At 40.3% G+C, this 20,744-nt stretch overlaps 1 protein-coding gene and 1 pseudogene across 2 annotated transcripts in view; one reads left to right on the forward strand and one right to left on the reverse strand.

Annotated features, from left to right (window-relative positions):
- The window catches only part of SND1 (staphylococcal nuclease and tudor domain containing 1), a 420,776-nt gene that overhangs the window by 216,857 nt on the left and 183,175 nt on the right, over positions 1–20,744 (reverse strand). For both annotated transcript variants that reach the window (XM_027075404.2, XM_053218125.1), the window contains one exon: positions 15,101–15,201. In XM_027075404.2, coding sequence (XP_026931205.2) covers positions 15,101–15,201 — 101 coding nt within the window. The remainder of the gene's footprint in view (positions 1–15,100; positions 15,202–20,744) is intronic.
- LOC106988445 (bublin coiled-coil protein-like) lies at positions 16,503–17,252 on the forward strand (annotated as a pseudogene).

The raw sequence follows: 20,744 nt of genomic DNA on the forward strand, positions 1-20,744 counted from the left end.
TGGCTGCACATTAGAATCACTATTCAAAACACCAATGCCAGGCCCTATGCCAGGCCAATAAACCCAGAACCTCTAGGGGTGAAGAATAGCAATTTTAGAAGAACAAATATGGGTACCTAGATTTTAAATATGGGGCACCATTACTTTTTTTAAGTGCCCCAGGTGATTCTCTCATATAGTTTTGAGAAAAACTGCCCAGAAAGGAAAGTTCAACTAATATATTCTTTTTCCAAATTTCAAGGGACCAAGAATGACCTAGCACAACTTAAAGCCCCGAGAATCATAAATGTGATGAAGAACCTGGCACTCCCTGAAGAATGAGAACCTAAGAACTATGGGCAAGCATAGACCAATTTTTGGAATTGGTTTAGGAACAGCAAATTCATCCCTATTGGTTCAACTTAGGTCACAGGAAGACGAGTAATGGGTCGTGAGAGCAACCAGAGAGAAGATTCCTCAGATTCCTCATCTTTGTCTCTTCAGACTAGAATTGCCCGTTGGCATGCAGGATTTTCTAGGCAGCTGAGATGACCAGAGGCCCCTCTAAAATGTAGGCATCACTTGGGGAGGGGGCAGTTTTCCGCCTTTCAGGGGAACAGGGACAAATAAGCAAACTCGTGGCCATTATGACAAAACCAGGCCTACGTACCCAGTTTATTATTAGCCTGACATTAAACACCACTTAAAAACAAAACAAAACCACCCGCCCACACAAACACATACCCCAAGACAGAAAATTACATAATGGCATCTGGAATGATCTGCTCTGACAGTGAAGGTCGAACCAGCCAAATCACAGAGGTCTAGTAAAGACCAAAATGAGGATAGGGTAGCCCCAGAGAGTCATTTTCAAGTCCTCGGTAGTTCATGCGAACGTTGTGATACATAAACATTGCTTTGTTTACAGGAAGAAGTTCAAAAGAATACTGTAGGGTCTGGAAGGTTGTCATTCTGCTCTGAGAAATACGAAGTGACTAAAAGCAAAAGAGTAACTCTATGTTCTTTTACAAAGCCCAATCAATCTAAAGAAGTTAGAAAAAATTATCTTCGCATAGGTTGCTTCCTAGGGTGGAAGCTCAAGAGAAGTTTTGTCATATGGGTCAGAAGGCAAAAAAAGGCCCAGTAAAGAATTCCATTACCTGTCCCGTTATGGTTTATAGTCTACAACCCAGCCAGCTGGCACCACAGGAAAAGGCGAGTGGCGTTCTTGTTCCCCAGAATCCATTAGCAACAGGACCAGGCCCAATGTCAGTGTGGCTACAGTTTAGAATACAGTAACTGCTTGAGACTTTCACTGCATAAATAAAGCTTAGGACTTCTGCAAGTAAAAGTTCTAGAAATGAGTCTCCGCTTAGAAAACTGACTCAAAACCAAATTGTCTTCTGGTGGTCAACATTTTCCTCTCAGGATTAGAAGACATAATACTTTTTCACTAGATGATTCTTAGCTCTAGTATAAGCAACAAATGAGCCCCACAAAAAAGCTAACGGGTTTGAAATTTCTTCTCTCCTATCCTTCAGGGAGGGCAGGGTTATTCTGGTTCTTGGCTTTGAAATACAGTAAGCCACCACAAAGCCTTTGTGGTCAACCCTCACTCAAGGGTCTGATCTCGCCACAGCCACAGCCTGTGCTAAGTGACAAACGGAAGAACAGTTTCAGAGGGAGGTTTTTGAGAAAGTGGTGACAAGAATAAATGCTCTGCATAGTTGCTTCTTAAAAGAAAAAGTGATTTTGCAAACAATGCCGAGATGATGGGGGGGTGGGTGCGGGGGAAAGAAGAGACGGTGTAAGAACCTTAATATAATTCCCCTTGCTGCTGACCTGATATGTGATGGTTTATAAATCACACTTTTAACACAATAGAAGCTCCCATTAAAGCAGTGGTCTGCTGAGTCACAGTTGATATGTAAGCAGATATATCAGAGATCTAAAAAAGCTGCATGTAAAAGCCACAATGGAAACTTGATAGAAGGCAGTCCCAACTTTCCTTAACCTGTTGTGAAGTTCATGCTGTTATTAAACATCTCCTAGCTATCATACACATTGACTTCAAAGATTCAGCTATTTCCTAATGCTCTCCAAGTTGTACTTGTTGTCAACATGTTTTTACTGATGGTACAAAAATTCACAAGGGCGTCACAACAGAGAGGGTCTTTCAGTAAGTTCCACACAATATATAAAGTTCAGGAGAACTGTTCAGATGGGGGTATAGAATAGCACTTCCTAAAACACTTAAGGTTAGTAGCCCTCTGCCTTTTCAATCACTTCAGATATGCAGATCGGCAGATCACTACCTAGAGGACAGTACCCAGGTAGGTTGCTTGCTAGCACACCTCCTGATTTGAACAGCATTCTCTCTCTCTCTCTCTCTCTCTTTCTTTTCTTTCTTTTCCTTCCTCCCTCCCTCCCTCCCTCCCTCCCTTCCTTCCTTCAATGTTTATTTACTTATTTTTGAGAGAGAGTGAACATGAGGGGGAGAGACAGAGAAGGAGACAGAATCCAAGTCAGGCAGGCTCCAGGCTCTGATATGTCAACACAGAGCCCAACACAAGGCTTGAACCCACAAACCGTGAGATCATGACCTGAGACAAAGTCAGTCGCTTAAATCACTGAGCCACCAAGGAGCCCCGAAAGACATTTTCAATAAACTACCTTTATTAAAGGATAAATTGTATCTGTTTTAAACTTCTTGAAACATTAAAACTTACTTACTCACGAGTGCCTGGGTGGCTCAGTTGTTAAACATCTGACTTCGGCTCAGGTCATGATCTCACAGTTTGTGAGCTTGAGTCCCACCCACATGGGGTGAGCACAAGCCCCGCTCTGGGCGAGCCCTACTTCTCTCTCTTCCCCTCCCTCTGCCATCTGGGATTCTCTCTCTCTCTCTCTGCCCCCCGTACACTCCCCCCCACCCCCGCTCTCTCTCAAAAAAATAAAAATAAAGCAAACAAACAAAAAACTTATTCGTGAATATCACTTCTATCTTTATGGAAGTACTTATCAATCATTACTGGGTTAACATAGTACACATTTAAGATTTAGAGGAAAAATGGATGTAAGTTAGCCACCATGACAATTTAAAAAGTGACAAAAGAGATAAATCCGACCAAGTGAGAGAAGAGATAAATCCAACCCAAGGGCCTGCCGTGGAACAATAAAAATGGACTACTACAAAAGCTAAGGCATAATCCAATGAGGCATTTTGTTTCGGCATTTCCTATATCTTCTTTCACCTACTACGTAGAACATTCTGTGAAGTAGCAGTGTTACAAGTGGATGAGCTTGGCCAGGAAGAGTTGTAAAGACTAAGAAGAGGATGGAATATCAACGCTCAAGAAAAATCCTTAAGAAAGAAGTTTAAATGAAAACAAATGGCCAGAAGTGTACAAGAAAGCACAAAGAGAGAGAAAGGAAAGGTGGTGCCTGGTTGGCTCGGTTGGCAGAGCACGCGAATCTTGACCTCGGGGTCATGAGTTCAAGCCCCGTGTTGGGTGTAGAGATTATTCAAACACATACTAAATAGAGGTGCCTGGGTGGTTCAGTTGGTTGAGTGTCTGACTCTTAGTTTTGGCTCAGATCATGATCCCAGGGTGGTGGGGTCAAGCTCTGTGTCAGGCTCCATGCTGAGTGTGGAGCTTGCTTAAGAGTCTCTCTCCCCCCTCTGCCCAACCCCTGCTCACACACATGCTTTCTCTCTAAAATAACTAACTAACTAACTAACTAACTAACTAACTAACTTACTTTTAAAAAGAGAGAAAGGGCAGAAGCCACTAGATACAAAATTGGATCAATAGTGACCAGTCCACTCTAGAAGCTTGGGCTGATGTGAGAACTGGTTAAGTCTTAGTAAATACACTGAGCATTTTAAATGCATTAGTACATTTAATCCTCACAACTACCCCATGACGTGTGAGATTATTATATCTAAATTATATAATAAAAAGCTAAGGCCCAACTCTGGACAGCTATCCAGGAGCAGAGCTGAGGTTTTACTTCACATCTGTTCATCTCCAAAGCCTACTTTTATCACTTGCCGTAGACTTCTTGTCAGCACTAGGCAAAGTAGTCAATTTACCTGTTCCTACACTAAATTCTTAAAAAATAACCAGCACTCAAAAGGAGTAACCCCCACACAATAACTATTATATTAGCATAACTAAATAATGGGTAATTTCCCTTCATTTTCTAAACTTTTAGAAAGGTTACAATATTTTATTATTAAAAAAAAAATCACTCAGAATGAACTGGAGCAAATCGCTGTTAAGCAGCATCACTACCGGGAGAGAGAAGAAATCTATAAAAAATCCAGTCCTATTTACTTTATCACTTTGTACTATGCTGGCCACAGGAATTATAAAGAGAAAGGTGCTAAAAAATGGCATATGAAAGACACAGGATCTTTGCTTATTGGTAACCATGTCAAATGTCCCCTCTCCTTATCACATCAATTGCATTATCTGAAAGAATAAAGAATGCTTGAGGGAGGTCAGAATGGCAGACTGAGAACTTATGTCCACGTGACATTCTTTACAAGGTCCCACTGAAATGACAGAAAAGACAGATATGGACAAGAATAGAGCTCTAACGGTGCTAGAAAACAAGAAAGTGTGTTAACAGCATATCAGAAAGTTTGCACAAATCCTGAAAGACAGAAAGCAGATGGGATCTGATTGGTGGAGAACTGGCAGCACCCCAAGGGCCTTTATTGACAAAATACAAAGCACCACAGCGAGGAGACTCTGGGGACATCATCTGAGCAATTAATCAGGACCTTCATTCAAAAGAGCTGGATCAGCCAGCCTCTTTCCTGTCCCTATGATGCCCACGAAGTTATTAAGAGCAGAGGGTTCTGACCCTTGGCAAATACCCAAGAAATAATCTACAGGCAAGTAGAGACATTTCTTATATCACTACTTTTATGTGTGTTCCCGAGTAGTTCACAATCCAGGAAACCACCCAAAACTCCTCGACAAACAGGGCTTAAGAAGAAAAACTGGATTATGGGCAGACTACTTAAACCTGGTGGAACTTTCTAGTCCAAGTACTAGCAAAAACAACCCTAATATAAACAGGGCTACAGTTAAGTATCTAATGGCAGAGTAGCCTTAAACCCCAGGGCTCTCCATCTAGAGGGGCTTTGTTTCCAATAGACACCATTATAATCACAATATAAAATCTGAATCAAGCTGTAGACTTCCTTAATCCACTGTCAAAGACTGGAAGAAGAGTCTTCACAGCTTTTCCAACTACCCTTGCAGGGTGCTATCAAGGTTAACCAAGCAGAAAGCATAAAGGTTTCTGAAGACACTAAAGCAGTCATGACTTACACTAAAGGAAAACACTGCTGTAGATTTCTCAACTTCACATTCTGAGATTTTTCTTTGTATAAGTCTCTGTATTGCTAAAGCTCTCACTTTAAATGTGAGAAGGCTTACCCCTTATAGATTCAATATTTTAAACTATATGGCAATATTGTTTCTACACCAACACAATTTCAACATTATGCCAGTAAGAGTCCCCAGATTACCAAGGTCATGTATAGGACAAGTCACTTCACAGAAACACAGGTTCTAGAACAGAAGGTAGGTGACTTAACTGGCAAAGGACCTCTGCTGGAGGTTGTAGCCTTAAGAAGTGCAGAGGCACAGCATCTGACACGGTCAGACAAGCATATCACATCCCCTTCTCACCCCACCCAGTCAAGTACACGTAAGCTCTTTACCAGCCAAGGAACCCAGCGTTTGCTTTGACAATTTTAGCGGGGTCTGAAAATTGCCTGTTTCTTCTATGTTCCAGGTCCAAACACTTTCAGGCACCCCAAAGGAGGGCTGCCTCTGATACTTCCTTCTCACCTATGCCCTTTCATAAAGAGATGCCTTGGGGAAGCAGGTAAATACACCTACAGAGGGACACCATGCCAACTCCCATCTGATCCTTCCTGCATACATATAAATCAAGGCTCCCCAAATATTTAAGGATTTATGAGAGAAATGGAACAAAATAAACAGAACATTTAGTCATGGGGGATAATTCAACGGAAGAGGGTTTTTAAAAATTGTTTAAATGTTCATTTATTTTGAGGGGGGTGAGGGGCAGAGGGAGGGAGAGAAAGAGAATCCCAAGCAGACTGAGTTATTAGTATACAGACGGACATGGGGATTGATCCCATAAACTGTGAGATCACGACCTGGGCCGAAATCAAGAGTCAGACGCTTAACTGACTGAATCACCCAGGTGCCCCAGTTTTTAAATTTTGAAATAATACTCTCAGAGACAGAGAAAGTATTATATTCATGGACTAAGAACAGGCTGCTATTAAAACACTTCACAAAAAATTTTAATATGAATGCTGAAATAAACAATTAAAATAAGCTAGGTTAAGAGAACAGTCTCTGTAAATTTCATAGCAGAAGACATCATTTCAGTTTTAGAACTACCAATACATTCCTGATATTTAACACAGTACTTAGTACATACCAAGCATTTTATAACTGCTTGATAAATGAACTAATGAGTAAGTAAATGAATGAGATGAATGAATTAAGGGTGTGTGTGAGGGAAAATATGATAGAATTTCTTGAGTCAGCGGCAAAAGAGAGAGAAAGAAAATAATTCAAGAAAGAATAGGAAAAAAATCTCCCAAGTTGAAGGAAGACATGAGTGTTTTTGGCCCACTGAGTATACAGGAAAAAGGACACACTAGAAATGTTTTAATAAATTTTCAGAAAACCAAAGATAAACAGAAAATTGTAAAAGCTTCCAGAGACTGGAAAAAAAAAAGTTGAAGAAATGGAGATTTAAAGGAATGGAAATTGAATTCTCATGAACACTGATAAAGCAATAGAACAATGTGCCTTCATAGCTCTTGGGAAAATAGTTTTGAAGCTAGAATTTCATACTGAAACTAGCAATCAGGAATATGGACAAAATTAAGACATTTTCAGACATGCAGAAATTCAGAAACTTTACCACCCACACATGTAAAATCAAGGTTCTTCACCAAATGAAAAGGGAATACAACAAAAAGAAGGAACTGAGATACAAGGGGCAGGTGCATATGAAGAAGCCCAAAATGGAGAAAGAGACGGACATACACACATCAGAGACACACACACAGGGAATTCACTCATCATTTCCCTGGGGATATAATGACACAGGATTTCTTTGTGTGTGTGTCTTCTCACGCTATCCTATTTGAACCAACTTAAAACTGCTATGCAGGGATTGGTGGAGGGTAAAATTTTTGGATCAACTTACAAGCAAAGCTTAGAAGACAATTACACTGACAGAAGAGAAAACAATAAATGCAAACAAATCTGAAATAGAAAAACTTTTTTTTATCTTTTTTTAAATGTTTTTTTAACATTTATTTATTTTTGAGAGAGAGAGAGAGACAGAGAGAGAGTGAGCAGGGGAGAGGCAGAGAGGGAGACACAGAATCTGAAGCAGGCTCCAGGCTCCGAGCTGTCTGCACAGAGCCCAACCTGGGGCTCGAACTCACAAACCGTGAGATCATGACCTAATCCAAAGTCCGACGCTTAACCGACTGAGCCACCCAAGGGTGCCCCTTGAAATAGAAAAACTTTTAAAAGGAATGAGGAGTCAGAAAAAGGTAGCATTCTAACTCTGTAATCTTTCAGAGGGGGAAATACTCTGTAAAGTTAATCAGAAACAGTAACTGAACTTTATAAAGTTCACTAATGGCAAAACTTAAATAATATAACAAAATTGGGGGTTCAAGGATGGAAGTAACAGTGCATTCAAAAATATTCATCTTTTAGGTAAGGAAGTAAATACATATGGCTTGAACTCAAACATTTTTTCATTGAAAGTTATAAGGATAACTGTTCCAAGAGTGAAAAGCAGACACTGCAAAGAAGTTAGCGTCTATACTTCTACGCAAGCATCTCTGGGAGGCAGTGGGGAAAGTCAGCGGTGCTTTTAGCCCCAAACCGAACATGCAGCAGGATGGGAACCACAGGGGAGCTGTCAGCATTCACAGAGGGGTACGCACACTGAATGAGCCAGGAACTATAATGTGAGGAGGAAAAGGGCAGATGGGTGCCAGTGAGTAGTCACTCTAGCATCTCATTTTGTCTACTGACAAAATGACTTACTGATTCATCTAAAAATAAAGATATAAAGAGGAACTATGTTTCATTTTATTTTATCCTATTTCTGAGCAGTAAAGTCTCTACAAGTCCCTGGCAAAACTGAACAGAAAACAACATTTTCAGGCACTGTTTAAATAAAGTCACTTGTGTTCCTTAACGCAAAACTCTACATAAACAAGGTTCTGAGGGCAGCAAAGCCAGCGAATACCCACAAGGATGCTTGAGGCTGCACGAATCAGTGCCAAGAAATCCCAAGAAAGAAGAGCATTTGGGAGAACCTCATCGGGTGCAACTGTTTGTTGCTTCATTCGTTGCTATATTCCCAGTGCCTGGCACCCAGTAGGTGTTCAAATATTCCTTGAATGAATAAACACAAATCTACTGTTCTTGGTAGACAGGTACAGGGAAAACACAGAGCTGAGCAATGGATTCTGCTGATTCAGATGATCCAAGGATTCTCTCACGAAAAGCTTAACTGAACTTCCATATAGAGATGAAGATAATACAGTAAACTGAAACCAAGAGGTCTTTAAAGAAATAACATTTGGCAGCATGAAATTTCCATAGATAGCCACAAAACATATGAGAGAGCGATCTGTCTGAAACTGAGTATTTTCCTGATTCCCACCCTACCCCCATTGCAATAGCTAAGGTCCTTCTTAAAGTGCTTTTATGAACCAGTCTCTTACAATGATCACTATACCTGACTGAGCTAGCAGGAGACAGACCCAGTTATTCAACGATTTCTTTCCATGGTATTCTAAACTAAATGCCACAGAAGCTTCCAGTGTCTTCAGGATGGTGGATAGGCATACTTCTACCAAACACAGCAGAAGCAATTACACAAATCAAACAGCCTATGAGCTCCAGTAAACAATCTAACATATTTTTAATTGGGGGTGGGGGAGGTTAGGTGTTTCTAATTAAAGGCCCAGGGGGACCCTTATTCTGATGTGTCCCTTTTCCTTCATAGCAGGGAAAAATGGGGGGTAAAAAGCCCCCAATAAATCTGATAAAGTATAAGGAATAAATCTTGAGAAAAGGGCTGGCAACCAGCCAGTTTCTACCTCATGGCCCAGTCAGTGACATGAATAAGGTCTCCGCACTTCTTCAGGCGCTAGAAGAGTGCCTTCAGGATGGTGCAGGCAACTCTTAAGTCAAAACCCTAGTCCTGAAAATAGGGTTTCAAGAGGCCACTTTCTTCCTATGTTTAGCCTGAAAGTCAGATATTAGTATGTTTTAAGATTTGAAAACTCAAGAGAGAGGAGGTTTGGTCTGATTGTGAAAGCCTTAAAGCTACAGAACTCAAGCCAGAAACGGTGGGGATTATAGGACACTTAATTCTACTGTGGCCGAGGAAAACCAAACTAGGATTAGAAAAGGATTATTCTAGAAGAAGGACAAGACCTGACTGCAAGCTTCAGTCACTTAATAGAACACTTGAAGAAAGAAGCATTCCTGCGAACCAGAACCAAAGCCATAGAAAACCAGAAGCAGAAGTCTCATTCGCTACAAGTCTGACTGTCTGGTTTATAGAAATCTAATAACAGACGAGCTCTATCTAGGAAGAATCCAAAGAGACACAAAAAAAGTTCACAGGATGGCTTTGAGGCTGCTGGATGATAGTCACTAGAACAAAGCGGTAACTAAGATGTCCCAAGCCCAAAAGATCTTCGACAATACCTCTGGCAGCAAGGCCTCATACTTGTGTGGACATCAAGGGAGCAGTGCCTATGCAAGATTCAAAGACAGCACAAAGGCAGTGCAGGAAAGCAGTAGAGGGAAACATGGTTTCAAAAAGAATGTCAGGAAAAAAATCACCCCCCTCTCGCTGCCAAAATGACATTGTACAAAAACAGGCATTTTCCAACTATTCCTATTGTACGCTTCCATCTATATGCCATTCTTTACTTTCCAAAAACAGGTCATGTCCACGGTCTCCTACCATTGTGAAATACTTCACATAATGGAAACCACTGGGAAGTATCTTAGTGGTACTGCATTTGCTGGACCTGTTACAATTTTCCAGGGTTGGAGTGGTGATAACTATTCATGTGAGTATGTGAGGTTTAGCCCCTTAAGTTATATATTTTAGGTGCCCCCTTATAAACATGAAAAATTTTTAAGACCTTTCTTTGAAAAGGTGACATGCAGAAAGAGGTGAGCAACTAGTCAATAGATTCTCATATGCGTTCGCCAAATTGGAGCTCCAAGTAATTGGGAAGTCCAGCACAAGAAAAGGTCACCCCAGAAAAATCTCACTCTTCAAGAAGGCTTTGACAATAAAGAAAGAATGAGATTTTAATCACTGAAGCTAATTACATAGAAGACTAAATCACAAGAAGAGTTATTTAAGTGTCTTAAATACAATAAAAAGTAATTAACAGGAAGCGCCATCTTGACAGCTTCATGTCACAAACCAGGCCTAAAAGGCTCAGCTAATTCCCAGCCCGGGAGCCGGGGAATGAAAAACAACTCGAAGTTTGATCTTTTTATTTTTTATTTAAACTGTTTTGATTAACAGATAACAACTCTTGCCAACTCTACAGTGACGTTAATCAAGAAAAAAATGTTAATCTATTAGAGGAATGATGAAACTCGTTTCCATTGATTCTCTAGAGGGCAAGAGATGGGAGCAGAAGACTGTCACACCAGAGGTGCCTCACAGAGATCCTGTGACTCAACCTCCTCTCATACACCAAAAAGCAAAAGAGAAGGACTAGACTGAACCCTGTTGAGGATACAGACAATTCACACACTTTAGCATGTGAAATACACTTAAAAATCTGCTTTGAAATAACTGAGAGCAACTCCATCTCATCTGCCTCCTTCTCATTACCCTACGATCAGCAGCTTGAGAGAAGTTCTTCCACAGCCAGAGCCCAGCTGATCTCTTGAATAACAGGAAAGCCTCTAGATGTTAAGAAAGCCCACATGTAGGTGTATAAGCCTACAGAGGATAATTCTACATTGTTACAAGTTTGAACAAAGACTGTCTTTCCCAGACAGCATTACTACAGGAGCTCCCCTAACCTTCCCTGAACTGACCCACAAATTCTAGGATTTCAGCTGATGCCAAACAGAATGACTGAGGACCACTCAGACACCTGTGCACTTCTGTCCCAACCTGTTGAGCCATTTGTTTCTGTCCACAAAACTATATATACTGGTTATGCTTGTTATTTTTAATTATGTACTTCATCAAATATTTTGTTAATTGAAATATGAGTACACAAAAAACATGTGTTTATGAAAACAGCTGAATACTTTGAAAAGGTTCAATAAGATGAACGGCTTTAAAATGGTTGCAAAATAAATGAGGGGGATGTAAATCACAAAAATCTAGGGTTTGATAATCAGTGTTTTCAAGTACTCCTTTTTTATTAATGTTTATTTATTTTTGAGAGAGAGAGTGCAAGCAGGGAAGAGCACACAGAGAGGGAGACACAGGATCTGAAGCAGGCTCCAGGCTCTCAGCTGTCAGCACAGAGCCCAATGTGGGGCTCGAACTCATGAACTGCGAGATCATGACCTGAGCAAAAGTCGAACACCTGACCTACTGAGCTACCCAGGCACCCCTCAAGTACTCCTTCTAAAGAGGAAACTGTGCAATTTTTCATGTTATCAAATAGTTGATCTACTCTTCCCATGTATCAAAGATTCAGAAATATATGCACATTTTAATGTTTAAAATGAAATGAAAGTATTTTAGATTAAAAAAAAAATTCCTTCTCAGGGCACTTGGGTGGCTCAGTTGGTTAAGTGTCACTCTCTTAATTTTGACTCAGGTCATCATCTCATGGTTGGTGAGATCGAGCTCCACATTGAGCTCTGCACTGACAGTGTGGAGCCTACTTGGGATTCTCTCCCTCTCTCCCTGCCCCTCCCCTGCTCATGCCTTCTCTATCAAAATAAATAAATAAACTTAAAAAAAAAATCCCTTCTCTAGCCAATGTTTTTGAATAGTTAACCATTACACTCAGAAGACTGTTAGTATACCTAAATTCTGAATAGAAGCTGAGTATTTGAACATTATTATTTATTCATACAACTTTTGTACAATTTTATTTGGATTGACTGCCAAAGTACAGAAAATTCAGAAAAATAATAAAACACAATCAAGGCAAAGGGAAAATAAAGAGAAGCTATGAGTACGACTGAAACATAAAAAGTGTAAGAAGCATTAAAATGTTCATTTTCCAGACATGACCTATCTTTAAGCAATGATGTCCCAATAACCAAACAAAAAATGAAAACTATCTAATATAACTTTTCCAGTACTGATTACGTAACAACAAACTCAGGGCTCAACAGAAATAAGTGTCCCAGGTAATGAGACATCTAAGTATTCCTGTTATGCTTCATAAAGGGAAACTCTGCAATACAATAAATAATTCAAAAATTTATTGAAACTCCTACCATATGTTGAATACTAAGACTACAAAAGGGAATGCAAATGACAAAAATCCCTATCTTCAGGGAGCTTACTGTCTAGTGAGAGTTTCTCTCCAAAGTATCAGTAAATCTCAGTTATTTCCCTTGAATGCACACCAGTAACTGCTTCACAAAGTCTACTCAGTAGAAACAACTCTATAAAGTAACTCATAATGCTTCCCAGGCACCCTGCTTAGGGTGATCTTATCCAAGGAGACAATTAAGGGACCCAGAAGAATCGACACACCGGTCAATACTTTGGTAAATCATACAAAAATAGTACTTTTTATATTCCCATTACAAGAACTGAGAGGTAAAGTCAAGGTTATCATCTCTGCCAAGAACCTGAAGTACAGACAATCTTTCCTGTCAATTAAGACCAATCAACTTGTGGGGGCACCTGGGTGGCTCAGTCAGTTGAGTGTCTGACTTGGGCTCAGGTCATGATCTCACAGTTGGTGAGTTCAAGCCCCACATCAGGCTCTCCGCTGTCAGCATGGAGCCTGCTTCCAATTCTCTGTCCTCTCCTCTCTCTGCCCTCCCCAACCTGTGTGCGTGCGCATGCTTTCTCTCTCCCTCAAAAAATAAACTTAAAAAAAAGAAAGAAAAAAAAAAGACAATCAACCTGTGTTGACCAACCAAATCGAAAAAAAGGCTGATAACTTCTTATGAAGGCTTAATTACAGACCAAAACCTTGGTTAGAACAGTCACTTAGCCTTTGCAGAGAGGCATGTTAGCCTGAAGGAGTAATCTCCAACAAAGTCAAGATCAACACAGTTGAAACCTCAAGGTGTCCTGGCATGGAGCATGCCCGTAATACCCTACTATGGAATTTTTAAACTAGCTGTTTCAAACTGTCCTGTATTAAAAAAAAATCCCCATAACACACTCAGAATATGTAAATTTTTCAGAGAGAGTGCATGCACATGGAGGGGCAGAGGCAGAGAGAGAATCTTAAGCAGGCTCCACAACAGCAAAGAGCCTGACACAAGGCTCGATCTCTTGACCCTGAGATGATGACCTGAGTCAAAATCAAGAGTCAGACGCTTAACCGACAGAGCCACCACCCAGGCATCCCCAGAATATGTAATATTTAAGCAGTGTAAATTTACTTTAAAAATACACCTCAGTGGTAACTAAATGAAATAATCCACTTTAATGGATTGCTAAAATGAATGGAAACCATCTACCAAAAATAAAGGTGTGCATTTCTACAGCAGTGATGCTGTTGTTTTTACCAGTAATTAGATAATAAGAGCTGTTATCTACTGAGGTGATTCCTCGTGACAGTTAAAATTTTAACATATAAGAATACTAACTTTCCAGCTCTCCATAGTAGAGTAGCATGCATGTAACTCCTAAGAAGTGGTGACAAAGTGGCAATAATCATTACTGCAAGTTAAACAGGCACAAAAATGACCAAACTATGTCCTAGTCTCTCCCATTTCAAAATCATCTTATTTGTCAAGATTCTGCTAACAAAACATGTCACTTGTGATGGTGTTAAGGTAATGACAACAAAATCCTATACTGAGTTCCTCTCCACGAAGTCTCTGATGGTTGTGTGAACAGTAATGTTTACATAAATACAGGAGTGATAACAATGGCTAAAAAATAGTTATTTTCAAGCGTGACAGCACGAATGAGCAGAGAAGGCTCCTATTTGGTAGGAGAGTTTCTAGAAGGTAAATTAGCTACAAGGTCTTCTCTTTCAGAAGAATGCTGTGGCTTAGAGGTGTTTCTCCTAATGGGCTCCATTGTACTTTCAATAAGACAATCCCTGTTTTGAGAAGAAACCTATTCTTTTCTTCTCCTCCACTATACCCCCGTAAAAGAGAAGAAAAATACCAGTTTGGTAACAAACAGTATTTAAGATTGTTAACTAGAGATGGAAACAATTATCATGCTGGTGTATTTTATGCAGAGTAAGAATTACTACTGGGGACTGACTGTTTTAATATTTATTGTGCAAGCATGGCCCAGCAGGCTGCAGGCTTCGTTCTTCCCCCATCAGATACCTCCCTTTAAAAACTGTTCATCAACCAAGTTCCCAAGAGACTCTGGAATATAACAGGATACAGCCAGCACAGAAGAGAAAGAAAGTCCCCATCATCTACTGATTACAGACATCTATATAAAGAAAATGCCCAATGAACTCTTCTTTTTCTTCTTCTTCCCCTCTCCACCCCCCTTTTCTGGTCCATAATTGAACTTCCTAAACTAATGTACAGATAATTTTTCTACCTAATGTCAGATAGTACCTAGGGCCTGACTGACACTCAATAAATGGCATTATTAATAGTAATAATATATGCTACATAGTGCCAAGCACACAGAGCCCAATAAATCTTAAATGACAATAATGAAAGAATATGATTAGCTAATGAATGATTATAAAATGCTTTGCAAATGTAAAGTGCTACACAGACATAACAATTATAAACCACTGTGTTAAGAGCAACAGAAAGGAAATGAGGGAGGATAGGAAGGAGACACTTAAATGAGCACAACTCGTAGCTGTGGTTGAGCCCCTGCCAGTTACAACACTCACATTCCTCCAATGGTAACGGTGGCACATGTCCGCTCTGAAAAGGCAGGCACCGTCTCTGTGGCTGGGCTGGCTGGTCTAATGTAGTCCACAGTCACATTGACCTGAAAATAGAGAAGCAAGGGAGTTAAGGTTGAGAGTTTGCAACACAGCTCACTAGCAGTCAGGTGGGCCTGCCTAGTTGTCAAGGATCACCTCACTCAGTTTTTCTGGGATTAACATTTTAAAAAATAACAATTAAAAGATAGCTGAACCACAGGCTGGCAGAAAATATCTGCAAAAGTCTTTATCTGACAGAGGACTGTGAAACAAGATATGCAAAGAAGTCTTAAAATTCAACAGTGAGAAAATGGAACAACCTGATTTAAAAATGGGCCTAAGACCTGGATATCTCACCAAAGACCTTCAGAAGGCAACGATGCTCTACATCACCTATCACTCGGGGAATACAAATCACAACACTGAAGAGCTAGAGCTACATTAGGACTGCCAAAATCCGAACACTGACAACAAATGCTGGTGTGGCTGTGGAGGAGCAGAAGTTCTCATTCATGGTTAATGGGGATGCAAAACAGCACAGCTACTCTGAAAGGCAGTTTGGTGGTTTCTCACAAAACTAAACATATTTTACCATATGTTCCAACTATCACATGCCTTGGTATTTAGCCAAATAAGCTGCAACTTATGTTCATGCAAAAACCTGCATAAGCATGTTTATAGCATCTTTACTCATAACTGCCAAAATTTGGAAGCAACTAAGGTGTCCTTCAGTAGATGAATATATAAATTAATTGTGGTACATCCAGATAAAGGAGTATTATTCGGCACTAAAAAGAAAGGCGCTATCATGGTATGAAAAGACATAGTGGAATCTTACATGCATACTACTAAGAGAAAGAAGCTAACCTGAAAAAAGCTACATATCATATGGTTCCAACTATGTGACATTCTGGAAAAGGCAAAATGATAAAGACAGTGAGATCAGAGATTGCCAGGGGATAGAGGGAAGAGACAGGGAAAAACAGGAAAGGCACAAGGGGATTTTTAGGGCAGTGAAACTATTCTGCATCATACAATAATGACAGATACATACCATTATACCTTTCTCAAAATCCATGGAATGTAGAATACTGAGAGTGAACCCTAAAGTTAAAATACAGTCTTTAGGTGATGATGTATCAATGTAGGTTCATCAGTGGTAACAAATGTACCACTTTGGTGGGGGATAATGATAGTGGGGAAGGCTGTGTAGAGGTAGGGCATATATGGGAACGCTCTGTACCTTCTATTTTGCTATGAACTTAAAACTGCTCTAAAAATTAAAAAAAAAAAAAAAGGTTAATACCAAAAGAGAAAGTCAAATGGCAAAACATTTAAGGTCCCACGGAAGTTACACTTGACAGAGAAGAGGTTGGCCATATTCCTGCAGGACTCCTAGAAAACATTATGTAAAACAGTTCTTTAACCTTTTCAACACCCCTGATGATCTGCTTTTTTCTAAATATGAAATGTCTCTACAGAAAAACTGCACATAATTTCAGCCTACCTAACTACTCTAGAACCAAGTTAAGAAACATTAAGGAGAACAAACAAGATGACAATCACAAGGATGCTTGGGACTGGTATCACTGCATGTAAATAAAATGACACAGCTAACTACACTCAGTACCAAGAGCTGCAGTTAGGAAGTTTTGAGGGGGAAGGCTTGAAGGGACCAGAAATTTTTTTTAATTTTGAAAAAAAGATATGCATACAAACAGTTTAGGGTGGCCCCACATTCCATCCGACACCTCTACCTTCAGCTGGGCATGGCACATAAGACCACAATGTCAGGACCCAACAGGGAGCTGGGAGCGCCAGTGGAGGCAGGTGCAGAAGGTGAGGACAATGGCTTCAGGGAAGCAGAAATATGCTGCCATTAACTCCACTTTGGACCAGATCCAACTCCTGTCTGGACCACATGGAGGAAAAGGACCACCTCCACAGCTGCCTCCAGAAGCTACCTGAGTCCATCTGGCAGACATGCCCTGAGTTCCAGACACAACTCGGGTAGGCTCCTAGCAATGTCAGTCCCTCGGCCCTGGGAGCCCCCACCCAAACCCAGCCCTGCCTCCTTGGACTAAGCTCTGGCCTGGGCACTCACCACCTGGCTTAGTTATTCCTTTAAGGGCTTTCAGGCCCGCTGGTGGGTCTACCTGCCTGAGCCACTCCCCACCACCTGACATCCCTTCCTGGGGTCAGGTGTGGGCCTGCTACCCACATGCCTTGCCTGCCTGCCTGACCAATTCCAGGGCACTCCCCACTCTGTCCAGGCCAGGTCTTGAGTGTCCTCATTAAATGAGTCTCCAACACCAAAAAAGTGAACAAACACAACAAAGAGATTAGGAAGCTAGGAACCTAAAATGAGAAAGTTGTTTAATCCTAATATACAATATATGGATACAGACATACCGAGCAATGATCTTTCTTTATGAAAACTTTTAAGAAGAAGACAAGTATGTGGTGTCCTTTAACAAACATACAGGGTCTGGTTTATAGAATTAAGATATATACCTGGTTTTGGCCATGGCCAAGATTTATACATCTGCACTGAAAATACATTGGATCAAGCATCCTGAAGTCACCCTCACAGTCAGAAAGTCCAGAATCTTGTTTTCTAACCATGTCTTTAGTTCTCACTGATCAGCTTGAATACAGCATATTGCATAGACCTCAAGTTCAGCTCAGTGCTGGTGAGCACCATTAAAATCCTTTCAATCTGTCTGTTCCTCAAAAACTCATTTTAAAAATGAATACAGAAATTTTGAAAAGGACAGCTGCCTCAAAATTCGGACTGTCAGATCACTCACTTGAATGCTCCATCTAATAACGGTTTAAAAGCAACAGGGAGCCCTACTGGAGAGAAAGCCAATTAAGGGCTGAAGGTAAGGTAAATCTTTCTTATGAGAAGTGCTGTCATAATACAACAACAGAGACAAGAAGAAGATATATAGAAGACTCCTAAAGTCAGTTGTATACACTGGAATTACTTCTAGGTCTCATCAACTTGTCGAAAGCTAAAGAGACAGGTAAATGTGAGGGATATGATCAGACGGGGGCAGGGCAGGATGGGTTCTAACAACTAGTACCTCCAACAAAGAGGGGTTTTTTTGTTTTTTGTTTTTCCCAACAAAGAGGTTTTAATAGTTTCCCTGTATGCAGCTGGTGAGAGTTAATACAGGCCAAGGAATGAGAGGGGCTACAAAAATTCATCCAGAAGGCCATATGAGTAATGCTGATGATGTTGGGGGAGGGGGGTGATGGTAATGATAATAAACAAAAACGAACACCTGACCATCTTCCAATTCAGAAGGCCAAAAGGCACCCTATCCCAAAAACAGTCTTTCAGGAAAATTAAGTGGGAAGACCAAAGAAAACTTTAATCCTCAATAACCTAAAGAATTAATAATTATATTCATCTCCCAATTTTTTCCTTTATCTAGAAAAAGAACTGAAAATACGAGATTAAAGAGCTCATTGGGGAGGCAACATTATTAAAGTAAATCTCAAATACAAATGAAGCCCTGAGAACAGCCCACAGCCAAGACACATACCTGCAGGCAGCTATGACAAACCAAGATTTAAAGTCAATGTGTAATTAGCATTTATGTCCCTCTCCTGTGGATACCGAGATCTATTTCTCTACCTTGGAGCCATCTCTAGATACTCATCACTGACTTGTCAATCACTTGAAAAAGAGCCACAATTTCAACAGTTTCAATTAAAATTGTAAATCTTAGCAAGGTCTTTAATTGAATAAAAGATAACCTGAGTTTTGTGCTTGTGGGTTGAGTACATACGGAACGGCAGGAGTTAAAAAGTAGTGGGTTAATGCAGACAGGTTCCTCATTTTTCAAGCAAAGGTACTCCTAGAATGTTTAGTATGCAAGTATTTTACACGTTCCTAACACAAAGGGCCTGATCTCTGATCTTGGAGCAATGACTCCAAGGAGCCCTAGGCTCTTGCTTGGTTCTCTTATAAAAGAGTCCCATCCCATCTTTGGGTCTCCCTTTTTCACCTGGAAAATTAAACCACTGGGTTAGAACTCTAGAGTATCACTCAACTCTCGGATTTCAAAAGATAACTTAGCCAGTTATGGTGTATACTATGGTGTTTTCTTGGACCTTTGTAATTCCTACCTTACCTTTACTACAGTAAACTGGAACACATAGATTGTAAGCTCCAGGAGAAGGCAGGCCATGCCTTTTACTATAACTGTTGTTACAGGGCCTGTACAGTGGCTGGAGGGTATACTGTAAACAAATATCTGTTGTGTGAATGGATATATGTAGTCAGGAGCCCTTTCAGACATAAATTTCTAAAAAACACCTTTGAAATGAGCAGGTTCAGTTTTGAGGACCACTTTGTCAAGTTGTTGACCTTTCTGGGGTTTTATATAACAAATTGCCTGGGTGGCTCAGTCGGTTAAGTGTTCGACTTCGGCTCAAGTCATGATCTCATGGTTTGTGGGTTCGAGCCCCGCATCTGGCTCTGTGCTGACAACTCAGAGCCTGGGGCCTGCTTTGTATTCTGTGCCCCCTCTTTCTCTCTGCTTCTTCCCCACTCGTGCTCTGTCTTTCGCCCCCTCTCAAAAATAAACATTAAAAAAAATTTTTTTTAATAAAAAAACAAAACATGGGGGAGAAGAGTATTTTGAAATCGGGATGAAGCTTTAATCACAGCCCCTCCTCTAACAGGTTAAGTAAGCAAAATACATGTAGTTTCCCATATTATTGGTTTCTCAAAGATGTTTTCAAAGAAAAGCAGGTAATCTAATTTGATTCATCCTTAGTCCATTAGATTGTGGAATTTTCCTTCAAAGGAATTTCAAGGACCTTTCAGAGGAATGAAGATGAAAACTTAAGACCAAATTTAAATCACAATCTTATAAAGTATGGAAGTAATTTAGTTCAACAGAATAGCTTTGGGCCACACCTAAAGAATTGAGGATCTATGGATGCGTATTCTTCATACATCTGATCTCTAAAAAAATCAAATTACCAAAGACCTTCACAGGCCTTATGATGGTGATAATGAAATGACAAAATGACAAAATGACAAAAGCTGAACTATGTATAAAGGATAAAGAAGGGAGAAAAACAACTGCATATCTACAACATTTCGAGGTCACAGCCTGAGTTTAGTATTAATATAAGGCTGTTATATAAGGCTCTTTTGCATAATTACCATATAATCCCGCCCACTATTCCACACAGCCAATCATAAATTCACAAAGAGCCATAATAAATACCCTGCCTCTGGAAATAAGCTCTTAAATGACCCATCACTCTCATGACAGAATTTCCAGGTAGTTATGAAAAGCTTCTATGAACCCCAGAAAAGACAGTATCATCATCTGGGCAAGTCCAGCTGATGCACCTGGGAGAGAAAAGTAAGTAGAACACTATTTTATACAGCTTAAATAGGAGCATGGACTCTGGAGTCACCAGGCTGCAAAGGTTTGGTTCCCAGCAATTCTACATAAGAGCTGTGTGAATTAAGATAAGTTACCTAACTTCTCTGTGCTTCAGTTTAACATGGATAACTCTGCCTACCTCACAGTTACAGGAAGAAATGCATTCGTATACACAAGGCATTTAGAACATG

Source organism: Acinonyx jubatus, chromosome A2, assembly GCF_027475565.1.
Source record: "Acinonyx jubatus isolate Ajub_Pintada_27869175 chromosome A2, VMU_Ajub_asm_v1.0, whole genome shotgun sequence".
NCBI lineage: Eukaryota > Metazoa > Chordata > Mammalia > Carnivora > Felidae > Acinonyx > Acinonyx jubatus.